The 24893-nt window shown below is 44.4% G+C and overlaps 1 protein-coding gene across 1 annotated transcript in view; it reads left to right on the forward strand.

The window, feature by feature from the left end:
- The first annotated feature begins 6703 nt into the window (after positions 1–6703).
- Positions 6704–24893, forward strand: part of LOC139273573 (zinc finger protein 850-like) — a 132652-nt gene continuing 114462 nt past the window's right edge. The window contains exon 1 of the mRNA XM_070890506.1: positions 6704–7329. Coding sequence (XP_070746607.1) covers positions 6791–7329 — 539 coding nt within the window. The 5' untranslated portion in view covers positions 6704–6790. The remainder of the gene's footprint in view (positions 7330–24893) is intronic.

Raw genomic sequence — 24893 nt, forward strand, 5'->3', positions numbered from 1 at the left:
CTCTCCTTCCTTCCTTCCCTCCCTCCTCTCTCCTTCCTTCCTTCCCTCCCTCTCTCTCTCTCCTTCCTTCCTTCCTTCCCTCTCTCTCTCTCCTTCCTTCCTTCCTTCCCTCTCTCTCTTTCCTTCCTTCCTTCCTTCCCTCTCTCTCTCTCTCCTTCCTTCCTTCCCTCTCTCTCTCTCTCCTTCCTTCCTTCCCTCTCTCTCTCTCTCCTTCCTTCCTTCCTTCCCTCTCTCTCTCTCCTTCCTTCCTTCCCTCTCTCTCTCTCCTTCCTTCCTTCCCTCTCTCTCTCTCCTTCCTTCCTTCCCCTCTCTCTCTCTCCTTCCTTACTTCCCTCTCTCTCTCTCTCTCTCTCCTTCCTTCCTTCCCTCTCTCTCTCTCTCTCTCTCCTTCCTTCCTTCCCTCTCTTCTCTCCTTCCTTCCTTCCCTCTCTCTCTCTCCTTCCTTCCTTCCCTCTCTCTCTCTCCTTCCTTCCTTCCCTCTCTCTCTCTCCTTCCTTCCTTCCCTCTCTCTCTCTCCTTCCTTCCTTCCCTCTCTCTCTCTCCTTCCTTCCTTCCCTCTCTTCTCTCCTTCCTTCCTTCCCTCTCTTCTCTCCTTCCTTCCTTCCTTCCCTCTCTCTCTCTCCTTCCTTCCTTCCTTCCCTCTCTCTCTCTCCTTCCTTCCTTCCTTCCCTCTCTCTCTCTCCTTCCTTCCTTCCCTCTCTCTCTCTCCTTCCTTCCTTCCCTCTCTCTCTCTCCTTCCTTCCTTCCTTCCCTCTCTCTCCTTCCTTCCTTCCCTCTCTCTCCTTCCTTCCTTCCCTCTCTCTCCTTCCTTCCTTCCCTCTCTCCCCCCCCGGTGCTGCAGTCAGTAAGTAGAAAAGGTTTTATTTATTGATTTTTTAAAAAATATTTTTAATTTTTTTTGGATTGATTTATTGATGTATTTATCATTTATTATTGATGATGGCTCTTTATTTGTAAAACTGAAGTGTTTAATGTTTGTAAACTTCCCTTTAAACCCCCCCTCCCCATTCCCTACGCCTAATTTGTAACCTACGCCTGATTTTCTAAAGTGTAGACAAGGTTTTTTCGAACGTACAAAAATCTTCACTTACTCCATTCTAAGTTAGTTTGGAGTAAGTTTTCACTGCCTAAACTTTGAAAACAGGCGTAAGTGGCCGGACACACCCCCTTTGAAAAAAAATTTCTGTTCCAAAGTGAAACAGTTCTCACTGACTAGAACTGGAGCAAACTAAATGCCGAGAATTCAAATTTCTAAGATACTCCATTCGAAACCAGTTGCTCCAAAAAAAACAGGAGCAACTCAGGCCGAAACTTGGCCCCTATATATGGAACGGGAGATCCATGTTCGGAAGTCCCAGCCCTGGAGCTGACATTAGGGCTTCCTTCAGATTACCCTATGCTGCTTCTTGTTCGGGCTCCACTCTACAGTTTCTAAGGATGGTTTTCCCACTTTCACTAGCCACTGCATTGGTTCTGCGATTGCCACGAAGTTAGGTACAAAATTCCTGCAATAGTTAAAGAGCCCCAGTCCCGTACGCACCCCTCTGACTGTTTTTGGTCGGGGCATAATCCTAATGGCCTCCTTCCTGTCATTGGACATGGTCCTAGTTCCTTGGGATATTTCGTGTCCCAGGTACTATTCCACAGCTTGTCTGATTTATGCCTTTTTTGGGATTTACTTTGAATCCTGTGTCCTGCAAGACTTCCAGGATCTCTATACGTGCTCCTGTATGCCCCCTATCATCCTCGGATGTTATTAGTAAGATCATCTATGTATTGTAGTATAGTACTCCTATACGGGGTTAAATCCACCTTTTCTATGGCTCGACTCATAGTCCGGTGGAATATAGACGGGCTATTGTGGAACCCTTGTGGGACCCGTGTCCAGGTGTACTGATGGTCGCTGACTGAAGGCTAACTTATCTTGGGACTCTTTTGCCAGGGGTATGGACCAGAATCCATTGGCTATGTCTAATACTGTGAAGATCTTATGCTCTGGTTTTAATCCATTAAATATTGTGGCTGGGCTGGCCACGATGGGATGTTGACAGGGAGTCACCTTATTGAGGGCAGTATAATCAATAGTTAACTGATATGATCCGTCTGGCTTTTGCATGGGCCAGCCAGGGGAATTTGTTATTCCCTCTACCTCTGAGTATACCGCTTTCCAGTAACCCCCTCCACTATCTGTCTCACAGCCTGTGCGGCTTCTGGTTTTATCGGGTAGTTGGGCACTTCCCACATTAGCATGCCTGTCAAAATTATTCTGTTCCCCCAAGGTATTTCTAGATTGTTTTCAAACCTTTTAGTTTTATTTTTTTTTTTAAAGAGATCAGATTTAACATTTTATTTTGAATGTATCTCAGTATTTTGTTGTGCCTTCTCAACCCGTGGTACTTGAAACCTTCACAACAAAATGAACTCTTCACTGTTCCCATCCTAATCTCGGCTCCCCTTTTGTAATATTTGTATTTATTGTTGGATTAAAAAATGTCAAATATGGTAATACTATTTTTTAATCGGACTTCTCATTTATGCTTATAGTGATTCACAGATCACAATGCAAAGTACTTGTTTTATAATTGTGTGCCCAATTTCTGTTTTAGAAGCTGAACATCAAAACCTCTAATCTTTTGCTCTGTAACTTCAATTTTGTGATACAGTATCTCATAAATTACATCTTTTTAAGCTTCAGCTTCTAACGCAGTAGTTGTGTAATTTTATTAAAAAGGCTTCCAAACCCAAGATTTTCCAATACAACCAAAATGTTTATCAAGGAGAATCACCTGAAGTATCTCAATCACAATTCAAATATTGTACTGCCAATCTTTTATTTAAAACTCTTTTTACTGAGCTACAAGCTTTCATGTCAAGGTTTTGCACAAAGGAAAATGGGGGCGTAGTTCCCCGTCCCGCAGCCTAGAGAGAACCAGGCAGGCTTTTTTTTTTTAAAAGGCATTACAATTTCCCTTCTCCGTTCTTTATCTCATTTCTAGGCTAAATTTATTGTCTTTCAACCCAATGTAATCGATGATTATATGTTTTCTTTTGACAAGTAAATGAGCATGTCGAAATTTTTTTAAAAACCAACGGGACCACGCATCTTTTGCTCAACAAACCTATCTTTTGTGAATTTCCTAGCTCCGTAACTTATCATCCAAATAAATCCGCACCTGTGCTTCTAACTTAAAATGTAATTCAATTCTAGGGTCACACTTTCTTAAAACTTCCCACATACAGGACAACACTACAAAAGGTTTAAAAAAAACTTTCACTGTCCGAAAAAGTGGGTGGAGCTAAAACAAACACACAGCTCCACCATTTTTTCCAAACAGGCTTTCAGACACTTGAAAAATTCATTAATTCCCACCTCAAATATTCCGCAGTCAAAAATCACACAAGCACTTTCATTCAAAGACAGACATTCACAAAAGCCTCTTTTCATTCAACAAAGTTTATTAATTGTTTGGCCGGCTCTATTTTTGGATCCATATGTCACTTAAGATAGTCACTATCAGGTTTTTTTATGGTCGTCTGAAAAATATCCTAGTCCCCCCATAAGGGAGCAGTGTCCAGCATATCTTTACACGTCATACTCAGTTTTTGATACGTCTACCCTTATATCACTGTATTCTCAGATACTGACTGTTTTCCCACTTGTATCACCTAACCCCGCTGTCTACAGTCCCACCGACTTCTTATCAATTAAACTGTATTCCAGTCCCTCCAGTCAGCTTCCCCAACCCCTAGAGCCTGCAATCCCATCGACACCCTTATCGATTTATCTGTATTCTAGACACTGATGGTTCCTCTACCTGAACTTGGAGGCCATATCCACATCGATGCCTTCTGATAGTGTCTATCGTGACTTCTCAATTCCCCAAAGTCTTTTACACCATAGCAGACCTTTCACAGATTCAAGTACCCCGGGGCAACAGACACGTCTCGTAATGGCTCATGTCAGATTATGAGTGGTAGTTGAAGATACCCACTCGTGATGGATTCGTGTACGTTTGTCTGTAGGCTGCCCCTTGTAACCCTGCTTGCAGCGCCATAATGTTGTGGGGTATTAAAAATATAACACTCACATGAAAGGTCTTTTATAGAGCAAAAGAGTTGTTTATTAAAAACTGATTAATCAAGGGAGATCCGGCCTCATCAGTACCGTTACTGAGTGCTCTCAACATCGATCTCGCAGGACAAGCTGTGTAATTACATTTTTATACAGTTTAGATAGTCAAAATGGTGGAACTACGCGGGGAAGTGTTCCATTGGTTAATACAGGTTACAACAATTTCATTGGCTGCTACAGTTACATTTATTTTATTGGTTACAATAATTTCTAATGATTCCATTGGTACATTCAGTTCTGACGACTGTTGCTAGGGAATAGCCCCCTACAGGTTATGTGTTACATTTCTGGGAACGTCTTCCCAGGCTAATTCTCAGACTAATGTCCTTGGCAGACATATGGCTACCCTCTGCTTAAAAGAGGCATTGTCCCTGTTATCTCCTGTGGCTGGAACATCGTGGCCTCCTCATTATTTCTGTGAGCTGTCTACATAAATCTTGTGGGTGTTCTTATCTCCCAAGAGAATTTCTCTGACCTTTGACCTTAGTGTTTCTGCCTAATTCAACTATTGTACCATGAACGCATTTTAAACCTTACTCTCAGTCTTTTAGTTTTATTTTAATTACAACGATTTACTTTACCCCTAATTAAAGTTGTTCACTCTTACAAGCTACATTTGGAAAATAAACATTAATTGAACCTGTCGGTTACGGCTTTCATTAAATCGAAATTAATAGAAATCACCAGAAAAAATATCTTCTGGAGTTTACTCAATGGGGTGTGAGTCTCCGCTGAGGGTTTGTTACAGTTTTGTCTCCAAATCCAATACAAACGGCCTGATTTTGGTCAGCTTGAATAGTGAACATACTGCAGGTCTGTCTGCTCACCGATTTTTAAAATAATTTATTAATATTATTTATTGTCCCTCTGCTCCCAATCTCGATGGGATGACAAAATACAATTCAGTTCCCCCAATTTGGACTTTCAATTATTGGAAAAAATCCTGAGGGACAGGATAAATCTTCATTCAGAAAGACACGGGTTAATCAGGGACAGTCCGCATGGATTTGTTAAGGGAAGGTCATGTCTGACTAACTTGATTGAAGTTTTTAAGGAGGTAACATGGAGAGTTGATGAGAGTGGTGCGTTTGATGCAGTCTATATGGATTTTAGCAAGGCTTTTGATAAGGTCCCAAATGGCAGACTGATCACGAAAGTAAAAGCCGATGGGATCCGAGGCAAAGTGGCAAGTTGATCTAAAATAGGCTGAGGCAGGAAGCAAAGGGTAATGGTTGATGGGTGTTTTTGTGACTGGAAGTTTGTTTCCAGTGGGGTTCCACAGGGCTCAGTACTTGGTCCCTTGCTTTTTGTGGTATATAATCAATGATTTAGACTTGAATGTAGGGGATATGATTAAGAGGTTTGCAGATTATATGAAAATTGATTGTGTAGTTGATAAGAAGAAAGCTGCAGACTGCAGGAAGATATCAATGAACTGGTCAGGTGGCAGGACAGTGGCAAATGAAATTCAAGCAGTGTGAGGTAATGCAGTGAGGTAATGGGGAGGTCTAACAAGGCAAGGGAATACACAATAAATGGTCGGACATTGAAGTGTAGAGGAACAGAGGGACCTTGGTGTGCAGGTCCACAAATCCTTGAAGGAAGCAGGACAGATAGAATAAGGTGGTTAAGAAGGCAGAAGGCATACGGAATACTTGCCGAGGCATAGAATACAAGAGCAGGGAGGTTGTGCTTGAACTGTATAAAACAAGAGTTAGGCCACAGCTCGAGTACTGCGTGCAGTTCTGGTCACCACATTACAGGAACGAGAGGGTACAGAAGAGATATGAGGATGTTGCCTGGACTGGTGAATTTTTAGCTATGAGGAAAATTGGCTAGGCTGGGGTTGTTTTCTTTCGAACAGAGGAGGCTGAGGTGCATAAAATTGAGGGGCCTAGATCGAGTGGCTAGGAGGGACCTATTCACCTTGGCAGATTCATCAATAACCAGGAGGCATAGATTTAAAGTAATTGGTAGAAGGTTTAGAGGGGATTTCAGGAGAATTTTTTCCACACAGGATGGAGGGGGTCTGGAACACTCTGCCTGAAAGGGTGGAAGAGGCAGAAACCCTCATAGCATTTAAAACGTACTTGGATATGCACTTGAAGTGCCATAACCAACAGGACTACGGACCAAGAGCTGGAAAGTGGGATTCGACTGTACAGCTGTTTGTCAGCCAGCACACACACACTGGGTTGAATGGCCTCCTTCTGTGATGTAAATTTCTATGAAAACTAGAATTGTCTGTTCTGAATTTCTATCCTGCATTCAGTGATGGTTTTTCTAAACTCCTTTTACAGGGCTTTAGAAGGGGAGGATTTGCAGATGGGAAACTCAAACGAGACATCGCATCAAGATCTGACCGAGTTACTCCATTCATCTGAATATCATCTGCCTTTGAATGTGGAAGAAGAAATGTTTGTTTGTTCTGTCTGTGGGAAACTATTTCAAACATCAGTGTGACTGGAAAAGCACCGAGACGCACACACCCGAGTGAGAGTGTTCCAGTGCACTGATTGTGGAAAGAGCTTTAACCAGTTACACAGCCTGAAAAAACATCGCACCATTCACAGTGGGGAGAAACCGTACACGTGTTCTGTGTGTGGACGAGGCTTCAACTGATCATCCAACCTGGAAAGACACAGGGACACCCCCACCATGGAGAAACCGTGGGAATGTGGGAAGAGATTCAATTCCCTGTCTGATCTGGAAACTCATCAATGCAGTCACACCGGGGAGAGGCTATTCACCTGCTCAGAGTGTGGGAAGGGATTCACACCGCCATCCCACCTGCGGACACACCAGCGAGTTCACACTGGGGAGAGGCCGTTCACCTGCACTGTGTGTGGGGAGGGATTCACACAGTTATCCAACCTCACTTCACACCAACTTGCTCACACTGATGATAGACCCTTTAAATGTTCTGACTGTGAGAAGAGCTTTAAAAGCACAAGGGATCTACTGACACACCAACGCAGTCAGTCTGGGGAGAGACCGTTCACCTGCACCGAGTGTGGGAAGGGATTCACTCACTCATCCAACCTGCTAAAACACCAGCGAGTTCACACTGGGGAGAGGCCATTCACCTGCTCACTGTGTGGGAAGGGATTCACTCAGTCATCCAACCTGCTGACACACCAGCGAATTCACACTGGGGAGAGGCCGTTTACCTGCTCCGTGTGTGGGAAAGGATTCTCATTGTCATCCCACCTGTTGACACACCAGCGAGTTCACACTAGGGAGAGGCCGTTTACCTGCTCACTGTGTGGGAAGAGATTCACTCAGTCACCCCACCTGTTGACACACCAGCGAGTTCACACTGGGGAGAGGCTGTTCACCTGCTCTGAATGTGGGAAGAGATTCACTGATTCGTCCAACCTGCTGAAACACCAGCGAGTTCACACTGGGGAGAGGCCGTTCATCTGCTCCGAATGTGGGAAGGGATTCACTGATTCGTCTAACCTGCTGAAACATCAACATACTCACCGGAGAAAGACTGTTCCCCTGCTCCATGTGTGGGAAGAGATTGACTCAGTCATATACCCTGTGGAGACACCAGAGAGTTCACACCGGGCAGAGGCCGTTCACCTGCTCCCTGTGTGGGAAGATTGACCTGTTCATCCCACCTGCTGAGACACCATCAAATTCACATGTGACTGCAGGGGTTGGATTCTGCTGTTAATCACATCCAGGACTGACAGTTGGAGTTTGTTTCTGCTGATGTTAATAACCCTAAAACTGGGGTGGAGTTTAATATTTTGATATGTCAAGTAAATCAACTTTCTTTCAAACACACTGTCGAGCATTTGATGTCTCCAAGATAAGAGGAAACTACCTGATGTCGTATTACAGACTGTTCCATTTTTGGGCCTTTCCTGCTTTCTAACTCTAGATTATTTCAGTTCTCATACCTTCGGTTACTCTCGGGGACATGTTCCAGCTTGTGTGATGAAGTGCTTCCTGTCATCACCACTAAATGGCCTAGCTCTAATTTTAAGGTTATGACCTCTTGTTTTGGACTCTTTTTCCCCCCCCCCCCCGCCCCCCATAGGAAATAGTTTCTTTATCTACCCTATCATCTCTTTTAATCATAAAACGCCTCAATTAGATCACCCTTTAATCTTCTATAGGCAAGGGAATACAAGCCTAGTCTCTACAACCTGCCCTCATAATTTACAAAAGTCATCACTAAGTACAGGGTAGAAATTCTGAACACATCGTTCTAGTTTCTCTGAAACATTCTTTCGTCTCTTGTCCCTAAGCTGCAAGTCCCCCGTCCAACGCGCACTCTCCTCGTCACATCCTCTCTTTGAAATCCAGATTCAATGCACGCTCTGATTTTTCTCCGTTTCACTCCTGCAGGTGCTGCGTGATGTTGGGGTTCGGCTCCAGTCACTGCCCTCAAACAGATACATAATGAGGGGAAATCAATCTCTACCATTTACTCACAGCGACATGGAAAGAGGGAAATGAATGATCTTTTCAACACCTGGTCCACTTGGTACTGAAGTGTCTGAAACTCCTACCTGTGGAAAGAACTTTAACATCGCACCAGGGAAACAAAATAGTGACAAATGTTAACCTGTTTGGTTGACAAAAGAAATATTGCGTTTGTTTTTAAACCATAAATTGTTTAATGGGTTCACACTGACTTACCTGATTGTCCGACTCAGGTTCCACCCCTCAAGTTTCACGATTGGTTGCAGAACACGCTGCTCCCTGGGCCCTCCGACCTCTCTCCCTGTTGGTTCCCAGGGCAATCAATCACCACTCGCCAACATTACACTGCCAGATGAGGTTCAGGGGCTCAGAGGAAAAAAATAAATGAGGATTTGAAACTGGGTGGCGGCGTGAGCTGTGAGCGGGACGCTCGGAGGCTGCAGGGTGACTTGGACAGGTTAGGTGAGTGGGCAAATGCATAGCAGATGCAGTATAATGTGGATTAATGTGAGGTTATCCACTTTGGGGCAAAAACACGAAGACAGAATATTATCTGAATGGCGGCAGATTAGGAAAGGAAAAGGTGCAACGAGACCTGGGTGTCATGGTTCATCAGTCATTGAAAGTTGGCATGCAGGTACAGCAGGCGGCGAAGAAGGCAAATGGTATGTTGGCCTTCACAGCTAGGGGATTTGAGTATAGGAGCAGGGAGGTCTTACTGCAGTTGTACAAGACCTTGGTGAGGCCTCACCTGGAATAGTGTGTCCAGTTTTGGTCTCCTAATCTGAGGAAGGACATTCTTGCTATTGAAGGAGTGCAGCGAAGATTCACCAGACTGATTGCCGGATGGCGGGACTGACATATGAGGAGAGACTGGATCAAATGGGCCTTTATACACTGGCGTTAACTTAGAAGGATGAGGGGGAATTTCATAGAAACTTATAAGATTCGGACGGGACGGGACTGGACAGGTTAGATGCGGGAAGAATGTTCCCGATGATGGGGAAGTCCAGAACCAGCAGACACCGTCTTAGGATAAGGTGTAGGCCATTTAGGACTGAGATGAGGAGAAACTTCTTCACTCAGAGTTGTTAACCTGTGGAATTCCCTACCGCAGAGAGTTGTTGATGCCAGTTCATTGGATATATTCAAGAGGGAGTTAGATATGGCCCTTACGGCTAAAGGGATCAAGGGGTATGGAGAGAAAGCAGGAAAGGGGTACTGAGTGAATGATGAGCCATGATCTTATTGAATGGTGATGCAGGCTCGAATGGCCTACTCCTGCACCTATTTTCTATGTTTCTATACTGCATCTGCCATGCATTGGCCCACTCACCGAACCTGTCCAAATCACCCTGCAGCCTTTTAGCGTCCTCACAGCTCACACTGCCACCCAGTTTACTGTATCTGCAAACTTGGAGATATTGCACTCAATTCCTTCATATAAATCATTAATGTATATTGTAAATAGCTGGGGTCCCAGCACTGAGCCCTGTGACATTCCACTCATCACTGCCTGCCATTCTGAAAAGGACCCGTTTATCCTGACTCTCTGCTTCCTGAGTGCCAACCAGTTCTCTATCCACGTCAGTACATTACTCCCAATACCATGCACTTTGATTTTGCACACCAATCTCTTGTGTGGGACCTTGTCAAAAGCCTTTTGAAAGTCCAAATACACCACATCCACTCGTTCTCCCTTGTCCACTCGTTCTCCCTTGTCCACTCTACTAGTTACATCCTCAAAAAATTCCAGAAGATTTTTCAAGCATGATTTCCCTTTCATAAATCTATGCTGACTTGGACCGATCCTGTCACTGGTTTCCAAATGTGCTGCAATTTCATCTTTAATAAGTGATTCCAACATTTTCCCCACTATTGATGTCAGGCTAACCGGTCTATAATTACCCCTTTTCTCTCCCTTTTTTAAACAGTGGTGTTACATTAGCTACCCTTCAGTCCATAGGAACTGATCCAGAGTCGATAGACTGTTGGAAAATGATCACCAAAGCATCCACTATTTCTAGAGCCACTTATTTAAGTATCAGGCCTCGGGAATTTAGCGGCCTTCAATCCCATCAATATCCCGCTTTATAAGGATATCCTTCAGTTCCTCCTTCTCACTAGACCCTCGGTCCTCTAGTATTTCCGGAAGGTTATTTGTGTCTTCCTTTGTGAAGACAGAACCAGTATTTGTTTAACTGGTCCGCCATTTCTTTGTTCCCCATTATAAATTCACCTGAATCTGTTTGTTTTCACTAATCTTTTTCTCTTCACATCTGTAGCAGCTTTTGCAGTCAGTTTTTATGTTCACAGCAAGCTTCCTCTCGTACTCTATTTTACCCCTCCTAATTAAACCCTTTGTCCTCCTCTGCTGTATTACAAAATTCTCCCAGTCCTCAGGTTTGCTGATTTTTCTGGCCAATTTATATGCCTCTTCCTTGGATTTAACACTATCCTTAGTTTCCCTTGTTAGCCACGGTTGAGCCACCTTCCCCGTTTTATTTTTACTCCAGATAGGGATGTACAATTTTTGAAGGTCATCCATGTGATCTTTAAATGTCTGCTATTGTCTATCCACCATCAACCCTTTAAGTATCACCCGTCAGTCTATTCTAGCCAATTCACGTCTCATACCACCGAAGTTCAGGACCCTAGTCTCTGAATTAACTGTGTCACTCTCCATCTTAAAAAAGAATTCTACCATATTATGGTAACACTTCCCCAAGGGGCCTCGCACAACAAGATTGTTAATTAGTCCTTTGTCATTACACATCAGTCAGCCTAGGATGGCCAACCCTCTAGTTGGTTCCTCGACATATTGGTCTAGAAAACCATCCCTGATACACTCCAGGAAATCCTCCTCCACCGCATTGCTACCAGTTTGGTTAGCCCAGTCAATATGTAGATTAAAGTCGCCCATGATAACTGCTGTACCTTTATTGCATGCATCCCTAATTTCTTGTTTGATGCTGTCACCATCCTCATTACTACTTTTTGGTGGTCTGTACACACCTCCCACGAGTGTTTTCTGCCCTTTGGTATTCTGTAGCTCCACCCATACAAATTCCACATCATCCAAGCTAATGTCCTTCCTTACTATTGCTTTAATTTCCTCTTTAACCAGCAATGCCACCCCACCTCCTTTTCCTTTCTGTCTATCCTTCCTAAATGTTGAATACCCCTGGATGTTGAGTTCCCAGCCTTGGTCACCCTGGAGCCATGTCTCTGTGATGCCAATTACATCATATCCGTTAACTGCTATCTGCGCAGTTAATTCGTCCACCTTATTCCGAATACTCCTGCATTGAGGCACAGAGCCTTCAGGCTTGTCTTTTTAACACCCTTTGCTGTAATGTGGCCCTTTTTGCTTTTTGCCTTGGGTTTCTCTGCCCTCCACTTTTACTTCTTTCTATCTTTTGCTTCTGCCCCCATTCTACTTTCCTCTGTCTCCCTGCATAGGTTCCCATCCCCCTGCCATATTAGTTTAACCCCTCCCCAACAGCACCAGCAAACACTCCCCCTAGGATATTGGTTCCGGTCTTGCCCAGGTGCCAATTGTCCAGTTTGTTCTGGTTCCACCTCCCCCAGAACTGGTTCCAATGTCCCAGGAATTTGAATCCCTCCTTTCTGCACCACTCCTCAAGCCACGTATTCATCTGAGCTATCCTGTGATTCCTACTCTCACTAGCATGTGGCACTGGAAGAATCCTGAGATTACTACTTTGAGGTCCTACTTTTTGATTTAGCTCCTAGCTCCCTAAATTTGTCTTGTAGGACCTCATCCTGTTTTTTTACCTATATCGCTGGTACCCATATGCACAACGACAACTGGCTGTTTACCCTCCTCTTTCAAAATGTCCTGCACCCGGTCTGAGACATCCTTGACCCTTGCTCCAGGGAGGCAACATACCATCCTGGAGTCTCGGTTGCGGCCACAGAAACGTCCATCTATTCCCCTTACGATTGAATCCCCTATCACTATAGCTCTCGCACTCTTTTTCCTGCCCTCCTGTGCAGCAGAACCACCCATGGTGCCATGGACTTGGCTGCTTCTACCCTCCCCTGATGAGTCATCCGCCTCAACAGTACCCAAAGCGGTGTATCTGCTTTGCATGGGGATGACCACAGGGGACCCCTGCACTACCTTCCTTCCACTGCTCTTCCTGTTGGTCACCCATCCCCTATCTGGCTGTGTAACATTTAATCCCCTCGTCTAAATCATTAATGTACAGTGTAAACAGCTGGGGCCCCAGCACAGAACCTTGCGGTACCCCACTAGTCACCGCCTGCCATTCTGAAAAGTACCCATTTACTCCTACTCTTTGCTTCCTGTCTGACAACCAGTTCTCTATCCATGTCAGCACATTACCCCCAATCCCATGTCAGCACACTACCCCCAATCCCATGTGCTTTAACTTTGCATATTAATCTCTTGTGTGGGACCTTGTCGAAAGCCTTCTGAAAGTCCAAATATACCACATCAACTGGTTCTCCCTTGTCCACTCTACTGGAAACATCCTCTCAAAATTCTAGAAGACTTGTCAAGCGTCATTTCCCTTTCACAAATCCATGCTGACTTGGACCTATCATGTCACCTCTTTCCAAATGCGCTGCTATGACATCCTTAATAATTGATTCCATCATCTTACCCACTACCGATGTCAGGCTGACCAGTCTATAATTCCCTGTTTTCTCTCCCCCTCCTTTTTTAAAAAGTGGGGTTACATTGGCTACTCTTCACTCGATAGGAACTGATCCAGAGTCAATGGAATGTTGGAAAATGACTGTCAGTGCATCTGCTATTTCCAAGGCCACCTCCCTAAGTACTCTGGGATGCAGTCCATCAGGCCCTGGGAATTTACTGGCCTTCAATCCCATTAATTTCCCCAACACAATTTCCTGACTAATAAGGATTTCCCTCAGTTCCTCCTCCTTACTAGACCCTCTGACCCCTCTTATATCCGGAAGGTTGTTAATGTTCTCCTTAGTGAATACCGAACCAAAGTACTTGTTTAATTGGTCCGCCATTTCTTTGTTCCCCGTTATGACTTCCACTGATTCTGACTGCAGGGGACCCACGTTTGTCTTTACTAATCTTTTTCTCTTTACATATCTATAGAAACTTTTGTAATCCGTCTTAATGTTCCCTGCAAGCTTCTTCTCGTACTCCATTTTCCCTGCCCTAATCAAACCCTTTGTCCTCCTCTGCTGAGTTCTAAATTTCTCCCAGTCTCTGGGTTCACTGCTATTTCTGGCCAATTTGTATGCCACTTCCTTGGCTTTAATACTATCCCTGATTTCCTTGATAGCCACGGTTGAGCCACCTTCCCTTTTTTATTTTTACGCCAGACAGGAATGTACAATTGTTGTAATTCATCCATGCGGTCTCTAAATGTCTGCCATTGCCCATCCACAGTCAACCCCTTAAGTATCATTCACCAATCTATCCTAGCCAATTCATGCCTCATACCTTCAAAGTTACCCTTCATTAAGTTCTGGAACATGGTCTCTGAATTAACTGTATCATTCTCCATCCTAATGCAGAATTCCACCATATTATGGTCACTCTTCCCCAAGGGGCCTCGCACAATGAGATTGCTAATTAGTCCTCTCTCATTACACAACACCCAGTCTAAGATGGCCTCCCCCCTAGTTGGTTCCTCGACATATTGGTCTAGAAAACCATCCCTTATGCACTCCAGGAAATCCTCCTCCACCGTATTGCTTCCAGTTTGGCTAGCCCAATCTATGTGCATATTAAAGTCACCCATTATAACTGCTGCACCTTTATTGCATGCACCCCTAATTTCCTGTTTGATGCCCTCCCCAACATCACTACTACTGTTTGGAGGTCTGTACACAACTCCCACTAACGTTTTTTGCCCTTTGGTGTTCTGCAGCTCTACCCATAGATTCCACATCATCCAAGCTAACGTCTTTCCTAACTATTGCATTAATCTCCTCTTTAACCAGCAATGCTACCCCACCTCCTTTTCCTTTTATTCTATCCTTCCTGAATGTTGAATACCCCTGGATGTTGAGTTCCCAGCCCTGATCATCCTGGAGCCACGTCTCCATAATCCCAATCACATCATATTTGTTAACATCTATTTGCACAGTTAATTCATCCATCTTATTGCGGATACTCCTTGCATTAAGACACAAAGCCTTCAGGCTTGTTTTTTTAACACCCTTTCTCCTTTTAGAATTCTGCCGCACAGTGGCCCTTCCTGTTCCCCGCCCTGAGCCTCTATGCCCCCCACCCCCCCCCCCTCCCGTCTCCTGCCTCTGCCTCCCTTTTGTCTCCCTCTGTCTCCCTGCATTGGTTCCCATCCCCCTGCCATATTAGTTTAACTCCTCCCCAACAGCACTAGCAAACACTCCCCCTAGGATATTGGTTCCGGTCCTGCCCAGGTGCAGACAGACCGTCCGGTTTGTACTGGTCCCACCTCCCCCAGAACCGGTTCCAATGCCCCAGGAATTTGAATCCCTCCCTGCTGCACCACTGCTCAAGCCACGTATTCATCTGCGCTATCCTGCGATTCCTACTCTGACTAGCACGTGGCACTGGTAGCAATCCCGAGATTACTACTTTTGAGGTCCAACTTTTTAATTTAGCTCCTCGCTCCTTAAATTCGTTTCATCGGACCTCATCCCTTTTTTTACCTATGTCGTTGGTACCAATGTGCACCACGACAACTGGCTGTTCTCCCTCCCATTTCAGAATGTCCTGCACCCGCTCCGAGACATCCTTGACCCTTGCACCAGGGAGGCAACATATCATCCTGGAGTCTCGGTTGCGGCCGCCGAAACGCCTATCTATTCCCATCACAATTGAATCCCCTATCACTATCGCGCTCCCACTCTTTTTCTTGCCCTCCTGTGCAGCAGCGCCAGCCACAGTGCCATGAACTTGTCTGCTGCTGCCCTCCCCTGATGAGTCATCCCCCCCAACAGTACTCAAAACGGTGTATCTGTTTTGCAGGGGGATGACCACAGGGGACCCCTGCACTACCTTCCTTGCACTGCTCTTCCTGCTGGTCTTCCATTCCCTATCTGGCTGTGGACCCTTCTCCTGCGGTAAGACCAACTCACTACACGTGATACTCACGTCATTCTCAGCATCGTGGATGCTCCAGAGTGAATCCACACTCCGCTCCAATTCCGTAACACGGACCGTCAGAAGCTCGAGGCGGATACACTTCTCACACACGTAGTCGTCAGGGACACCGGAAGTGTCCCTGAGTTCCCACATGGTACAGGAGGAGCATATCACGTGACCGAGCTCTCCTGCCATGCCTTAACCCTTAGATATCCTTAAATTGGTAATAGAAACATAGAAAATAGGTGCAGGAGTAGGCCATTCGGCCCTTCTAGCCTGCACCGCCATTCAATGAGTTCATGGCTGAACATTCAACTTCAGTACCCCATTCCTGCTTTCTCGCCATACCCCTTGATCCCCCTAGTAGTAAGGACCTCATCTAACTCCTTTTTGAATATATTTAGTGAATTGGCCTCAACAACTTTCTGTGGTAGAGAATTCCACAGGTTCACCACTCTCTGGGTGAAGAAGTTCCTCCGCATCTCGGTCCTAAATGGCTTACCCCTTATCCTTAGACTGTGACCTCTGGTTCTGGACTTCCCCAACATTGGGAACATTCTTCCTGCATCTAACCTGTCTAACCCCGTCAGAATTTTAAATGTTTCTATGAGGTCCCCTCTCATTCTTCTGAACTCCAGTGAATACAAGCCCAGTTGATCCAGTCTTTCTTGATAGGTCAGTCCCGCCATCCCGGGAATCAGTCTGGTGAACCTTCGCTGCACTCCCTCAATAGCAAGAATGTCCTTCCTCAGGTTAGGAGACCAAAACTGTACACAATACTCCAGGTGTGGCCTCACCAATGCCCTGTACAACTGTAGCAACACCTCCCTGCCCCTGTACTCAAATCCCCTTGCTATGAAGGCCAACATGCCATTTGCTTTCTTAACTGCCTGCTGCACCTGCATGCCAACCTTCAATGACTGATGTACCATGACACCCAGGTCTCTTTGCACCTCCCCTTTTCCTAATCTGTCACCATTCAGATAATAGTCTGTCTCTCTGTTTTTACCACCAAAGTGGATAACCTCACATTTATCCACATTATACTTCATCTGCCATGCATTTGCCCACTCACCTAACCTATCCAAGTCGCTCTGCAGCCTCACAGCATCCTCCTCGCAGCTCACACTGCCACCCAACTTAGTGTCATCCACAAATTTGGAGATACTACATTTAATCCCCTCATCTAAATCATTAATGTACAGTGTAAACAGCTGGGGCCCCAGCACAGAACCTTGCGGTACCCCACTAGTCACTGCCTGCCATTCTGAAAAGTACCCATTTACTCCTACTCTTTGCTTCCTGTCTGACAACCAGTTCTCAATCCATGTCAGCACACTACCCCCAATCCCATGTGCTCTAACTTTGCACATCAATCTCTTGTGTGGGACCTTGTCGAACGCCTTCTGAAAGTCCAAATATACCACATCAACTGGTTCTCCCTTGTCCACTTTACTGGAAACATCCTCAAAAAATTCCAGAAGATTTGTCAAGCATGATTTCCCTTTCACAAATCCATGCTGACTTGGACCTATCATGTCACCTCTTTCCAAATGCACTGCTATGACATCCTTAATAATTGATTCCATCATTTTACCCACTACCGATGTCAGGCTGACCGGTCTATAATTCCCTGTTTTCTCTCTCCCTCCTTTTTTAAAAAGTGGGGTTACATTGGCTACCCTCCACTCCATAGGAACTGATCCAGAGTCAATGGAATGTTGGAAAATGACTGTCAACGCATCCACTATTTCCAAGGCCACCTCCTTAAGTACTCTGGGATGCAGTCCATCAGGCCCTGGGGATTTATCGGCCTTCAATCCCATCAATTTCCCCAACACAATTTCCCGGCTAATAAGGATTTCCCTCAGTTCCTCCTCCTTACTAGACCCCCCGACCCCTTTTATAACCGGAAGGTTGTTCGTGTCCTCCTTCGTGAATACCGAACCAAAGTACTTGTTCAATTGGTCCGCCATTTCTTTGTTCCCCGTTATGACTTCCCCTGATTCTGACTGCAGCGGACCTACGTTTGTCTTTACTAACATTTTTCTCTTTACATATCTATAGAAACTTTTGCAATCCGTCTTAATGTTCCCTGCAAGCTGCTTCTCATACTCCATTTTCCCTGCCCTAATCAAACCCTTTGTCCTCCTCTGCTGAGTTCTAAATTTCTCCCAGTCCCCAGGTTCGCTGCTATTTCTGGCCAATTTGTATGCCACTTCCTTGGCTTTAATACTATCCCTGATTTCCCTTGATAGCCACGGTTGAGCCACCTTACCTTTTTTATTTTTATGCCAGACAGGAATGTACAATTGTTGTAGTTCATCCATGCGGTCTCTAAATGTCTGCCATTGCCCATCCACAGTCAACCCCTTCAGTATCATTCGTCAATCCATCCCAGCCAATTCACGCCTCATACCTTCAAAGTTAGCCTTCTTTAAGTTCTGGACAATATTACAGTTCACTTACTGATATAAAAATAAAAGCTGCTCACCAATCACCAGCCAATCACTTACCCCATTGGCAGTGACGTCACCTTTTGATTCCTTTCTACTTCCATTTTGCTTTCTCTCCCGCTGTAGCTGCACAAGCTGGGCCTTTTATAGGCCGCTCCGACACTGACTCTCGAGCTCCCGCTGGGCCTTTTATAGGCCGCTCCGACACTGCTCCCACCTCTCACCAATTGCCGCTGGTACTCAAGCTCCCGCTGGGCCTTTTATAGGCCGCTCCGACACTGCTCCCACCTCTCACCAATTGCCGCTGGTACTCGAGCTCCCGCTGGGCCTTTTATAGGCCGCTCCGACAATGCTCCCACCTCTCACCAATTGCCGCTGGTACTCGAGCTCCCGCTGGGCCTTTTATAGGCCGCTCCGACACTGCTCCCACCTCTCACCAATTGCCGCTGGTACTCGAGCTCCCGCTGGGCCTTTTATAGGCCGCTCCGACACTGCTCCCGCCTCTCCCCAACTGCCGCTCTTCGCCTGGAGCTAGCGGAAGCCAAGCCCAAACAGCGGAAGGAGCGCACGACAACCCAAGTACCCCACCCACCTGTCCCTTCAAACAAAATCCCATCAACCCCACCATCTGCCCCACCTGTGACAGAGACTGTAGGTCCTGCATTGGATTCATCAGTCACCTGAGAACTCATTAGTGTGGAAGCAAGTCATCCTCGACTCCAAGGCATTGCCTAAGAAGAAGCTAGAGTACAAAAGTGTAGATATTATGATGAACCTGTATAAGATACAGGTTTGGCCTCAACTAGAGTATTGTGACCAAAGGCAACATAAGAAAAAACATTTTTACGCAGCGAGTTGGTCCAGACCTGCGGTAATCAGCTGGGCAGTGTGAGCTGAGAGTGCATGGTGGGGCAGTGGTGCCAGGCGGTAACACGGAAGGTGAGCGAGCTCCAGGGAGTGGGTTACTCTGAGGGGAAACTTTGGGTGAAAAGCACCGAGTGCGGCCCCGAGCCCCATTATCCACATTATCCACTTTATAAACACCCGGTGTGGTGGGCCTCAGGCCCGAACAAGATCCCATGGGTCCGGCGAGTTCATAAGTGACTGCAGGGGCTGTGTTCTACTGTTATTGCTGCTGTTAATTACATCGTGCTCATTCTGATAGTTGGGGTTTGTTTCAACTGATGCTAACAACCCCTATAACTGGGTTGGAGTTTAAGATTTTGAAATTTCAAATAACACAATGTGTTGGTATTTGATGTCACCAAGATAAGAGGAGACTAATTGAAGTCCTGTTACCGACTGCTCCAATTTTGGGCCTTTTCTCCTTTCTAACGTGATATTATTTCTGTTCTCATACCTTTGGTAACTCTCATGGACAAGTCCCAATTCCCCATTTCTTCCAGAGTGCCTCTCCTCATCTTGGTATCTAGGGTTGTTATCGGTAACATGCCCAGAATCACTAAACACAGAACCCAGTCTGTTGATCACTTTCAGCTACTGGACTTAGCGTGTGCCCCACAGCATCTCTTTCACCTTCGATGTGTCAACAGAGCATCAGAACTGCAAACATGGTTTCAATTTAAATTTGATTCCACTCAGGAAATGTATTAAAAAAATAAATAAGTAAAAGCAAACTGATCACATCAAATAATTGGCAAAGGTTTAGAGTCAACAAGATGAACAAGTAAACACATCACGACCCAATAACCCAGCTCTATAGTCACAGGAAAATCTGTTATCAAACTCCTCGAGTGGAGCGATTAAAGAACAATGCTAATTCTAAGAACATCTAGAATCTGTTGTAAATATCTTTCAAATCCTGACTGGTACAATCTGCCGGTTTCTTTTCAGTTGCAGTGAATGGAAGATTAGAGGGATGTTGGCATATGGAACTCGGTTAATTCATCTTCTGAAAGGTGTTTGTGTTAAGTTCATTTGATAGAGGGGAAAATGTGGTTGGTATCATTCGAGAGAGGGAGAGGGAGAGGGAGAGAGACAGAGTTCACTGAGCAACAGTTGGTGTTTGCAACCAACTAGCTGTGGATAGTTCCATCGTAGAATGTTTAGATTAGAAATATTATGTTGGGATCAGAAATGTCTAAAGACCAGTGGTTTGTGCTTGTCACAGGAAGGCCACAGTGTTTTTACGTGCTTCTAATATTGATGCATGTTGAAGAAAATTGGTGATCATTAGTGGTCATTTTTCAACAGTCTATAGATTCTGGATCAGTTCCTATGGACTGGAGGGTAGCTAATGTAACACCACTTTTTTAAAAAAGGAGGGAGAGAGAAAACAGGGAATTATAGACCGGTTAGCCTGACATCGGTGGTGAGGAAATTGTTGGAATCAATTATTAAAGATGAAATAGCAGCGCATTTGGAAAGCAGTGACAGGATCGGTCCAAGTCAGCATGGATTTATGAAAGGGAAATCATGCTCGTCAAATCTTCTAGAATTTTTTGAGGATGTAATGTAGAGTGGACAAGGGAGAACCAGTGAATAGTAAGGAAAGACATTGGCTTGGATGATGTGGAATCGGTATGGGTGGAGCTGCGGTATACCAATGGGCAGAAAACGCTGGTGGGAGTTGTGTGCAGGCCACCAAACAGTAGTAATGAGGTTGGGGAAAGCATAAAACAAGAAATAAGGGATGTGTGCAATAAAGGTACAGCAGTTATCATGGGTGACTTTAATTTACATATAGATTGGGTTAACCAAACTGGTAGCAATGCGGTAGAGGAGGATTTCCTGGAGTGTATTAGGGATGGTTTTCTTGACCAATATGTGGAGGAACTGACTAGAGAGCTGGCCATCCTAGACTGGGTGATGTGTAATGAGAAAGGACTAATTAGCAATCTTGTTGTGCGAGGCCCCTTGGGGAAGAGTGACCATAATATGGTAGAATTCTTTAAGGTTGAGAGTGACACAGTAAATTCATAAACTAGGGTTGTAAACTTGAGGAAAACTAACTTTGAATGGATGAGGCGTGAATTGGCTGGAATTGACTGGCAAATGATACTTAAAGGGTTGACAGTGGATAGGCAATGGCAAACATTTATAGATCACATGGATGAACTTCAACAGTTGTACTTCCCTTTCTAGAGTAAAAATAAAATAGGGAAGGTGGCTCAACCGTGGCTAACAAGGGAAATTAAGGATAGTGTTAAATCCAATGAAGAGGCATATAAATTGGCCAGAAAAATCAGCAGACCTGAGGACTGGGAGAAATTTAGAATTCAGCAGAGGAGGACAAAGGGTTTAATTAGGAGGGTAAAATAGAGTATGAGAGGAAGCTTGCCGGGAACATAAAAACTTACTGCAAAAGCTTCTATAGATATGTGAAAGAAAAAGATTGGTGAAAACAAACGTAGGTCCCTTGCAGTCGGACTCAAGTGAATTAATAATGGGGAACAAAGAAATGGCAGACCAATTGAACAAATATGAAGGAAGACACAAATGACCTTCCGGATGTACTAGGGGACCAAGGATCTAGTGAGAAGGAGGAACTGAAGGATATCCTTTAGGCAGGAAATTGTGTTGGGGAAATTGATGGGATTGAAGGCCAATAAATCCCCAAGGCCTGATTGTCTGCATCCCAGAGTACTTAAGGAGGTGGCCCTAGAAATAGTGGATGCATTGGCAATCATTTTCCAACAATCTATCGACTCTGGATCAGTTCCTATGGACTGGAGGGTAGCTAATGTAACACCACTTTTCTTAAAAAGGAGGGAAAGAGAAAACATGTAATTATAGACCGGTTAGCCTGACATCAGTAATGGGGAAAATGTTGAAATCTATTATTAAGGATGAAATAGCAGCGCATTTGGAAAGCGGTGACAGAATCGGTCGAAGTCAGCATGGATTTATGAAAGGGAAATCTAGCTTGACCATTCTTCTGGAATTTTTTGAGGATGTAACTAGTAGAGTGGACAAGGGAGAACCAGTGGATGTGGTGTATTTTGACTTTCAAAAGACCTTTGACAAGGTTCCACATAAGAGATTGGTGTACAAGATCAAGGCACATGGTATTGGGGGTAATGTACTGGCGTGGATAGAGAATTGGTTGGCAGGCAGGAAGCAGAGAGTCGGGATAAACTGGTCCTATTTGGAATGGGAGGCAGTAACTAGTGGAGTACCGCAGGGCTCAGTGCTGGGACCCCAGCTCTTCACAATATACATTAATAATTTGGATGAAGGAATTGAGGGTAATATCTTCAAGTTTGCAGATGACACTAAACTGGGTGGCGGAGTGCGCTGTGAGGAGGATGGTAAAATGCTGCAGGGTGATTTGGACAGGTTAGGAGAGTGGGCAAATGCATGGCAGATACAGTATAATGTGGATAATGTGAGGTTATCCACTTTGGTGGTAAAAAACACGAAGGCAGAATATTATCTGAATGGCGGCAGATTAGGAAAAGGGGAGGTGCAACGAGATCTGGGTGTCATGGTTCATCGGTCATTGAAAGTTGGCATGCAGGTACAGCAGGTGGTGAAGAAGGCAAAAGGCATGTTGGCCTTCATAGCTAGAGGATTTGAGTATAGGAGCAGGGAGGTCTTACTGCAATTGTACAGAGCCTTGGTGAGGCCGCACCTGGAATATTGTATTCAGTTTTGGTCTCCTAATCTGAGGAAGGACGTTCTTGCTATTGATGGAGTACAACGAAGGTTCACCAGACTGATTCCTGGATGGCAGGACTGACATATGAGGAGAGCCTGGATCAACTGCGATTGTATCCACTGGAGTTTAGAAGAATGAGAGGGGATCTCATAGAAACATATACAATTCTGACCGGATTGGACAGGTTAGAGACAGGAAGAATGTTCCCGTTGCTGGGGAGTTCCAGAACCAGGGGTCACAGTCTAAGAATAAAGGGTAAGTCATTTAGGACCGAGATGAGGAAAAACTTCTTCACTCAGAGAGTGGTTAATCTGTGGAATTCTCTTCCACAGAAAGTTGTTGAAGCCAGTCCATTAGATATATTCAAAAGAGAGTTAGATATGACCAAATGGATCAAGGGGTATGTAGAGAAAGCAGGAAAGGGGTACTGAGGTTGAATGATCAGCCATGATATTATTGAATGGTGGTGCAGGCTTGAAGGGCCGAATGGCCTGCTCCTGCACCTATTTTCTATGTTTAAGAAAATGCAGACTTGTGTCTCTGGACTATGTAGTAGCCAGGGACTACTATATTAGGTACTGCCTGCTCCAGTTTGATGAGAGGTTGATGGCATAGCAAGAGATCCAGCAGTTTCAAGAATTTATCTCCAGTTATCTGCAGACATCGAATGTCACAGCGTCTTGACAAAATTGGACATATGACTACCCTATTGGGTTAAATTATTGGGATCAATTGTTATAGAACTGTTACAGAATTGAATTCTTATAGAATGGAAAAGTTGTGAAGTTATGCTTAACCTGTATCGAACATTGGTTAGACTGCACTTGAGACTACTGCATACAAATCTGGTTGCCATATTAAAAAAAGGATATAGATGCACTGGAGGGGGTCCAGAGAAGATTTACAAGGATGATGGTAGAAATAAGGGTATATCTGTCCTATAAGGAGAAGTTGGGTCTCTTCTCTCTTCAAAAAAGAAGGCTGAATGATGACCTTATAGAGTTCTTTAAAATTATGAAAGATTTTGATAGAGTAGATACAGAGTGAGTGTTTCCATTTGTGGGGAAGAGCATAACAAGAGGTCATCAATATACGATAGTTACCAAGAAATCAAATAGGGAATTGAGAAGAAACTTTTTTACTCAAAGATTGGTGAAAATGTGGAACTCGCTACCACAGGAAGTGGCTCAAGTGAATAGTATAGAAATATTTAAGGGGCAGCTAGTCAAGCATATGAGGGGGAAGGGAATAGAGGGTTATGCTGATAGAAGTAGATGAGGACAGATGGGAGGTGGCTCGAGTGGAGTATAAACGCCAGCATGGGCTTGTTGGGCCGAATAGTATGTTTTTGTGCCGTATATCCCATGTAATCCTGTTTTCCAAGACACACTGCTTGAAGGTGGAGATAAATGACTTGAATCCAAATGCAATTGTTACTTTAATGTTCTTTGTAATATCACAAAGTCTGGACATAATTTGCTTGTGAAATTAAAATTGATGTGCTGTTCAAGCACATGAGGAGGGAAAATTAACTGAAATTTAAGGGGATAATCAAGTTTGGTTTTTGAAAAGATCCAGTCTATGTGGTCTTGTCCAAACTACATATTCAGAAAGAAGTTTTTGGAGGGAGACTGTTGTGTTAAAAGTAACTTCATTTTGCAGATTGAATTGCTCTCTGGTATATTTTGGGGAATAAAAGGTCCAAGAAGAGTTAAGTAAAAATGGTTAAATAAAATTAAACAAACAAATGGGTTATAACTTGGAGCAAGTGGGAATGTTTAATCTATATTTAAAGATATTATGATATTGTATTGGACAGTAAAATTCTTCCAGGGCTCATGAATGAAATGGTGAATACTGTATCAAAGTTGACGAGAGGAAGTGAGTGAAGATGTAAGATGAAAACAGGTAAATTACACCATCAATTTGGATTTTTTTCTTAAATCATTGTTCTTGGGTGAATTGGCATAAATCATCTGGGTGCAATCTGGTATTAATGCAAATGTTTTTGAAAGTCAGGGAAGTGTAGTAAATTGATAAGATTTCTCTTCAAGATGTTTGTGTCATTGCCTGTACTGAACAATAAGAAAACTGGATTTGATGGCTTGATGGGGTTTATTTTATCTTTAAAATGTTTTG

The sequence above is a fragment of the Pristiophorus japonicus genome, chromosome 9 (assembly GCF_044704955.1).
Source record: "Pristiophorus japonicus isolate sPriJap1 chromosome 9, sPriJap1.hap1, whole genome shotgun sequence".
Classification (NCBI taxonomy): Eukaryota; Metazoa; Chordata; class Chondrichthyes; family Pristiophoridae; genus Pristiophorus; species Pristiophorus japonicus.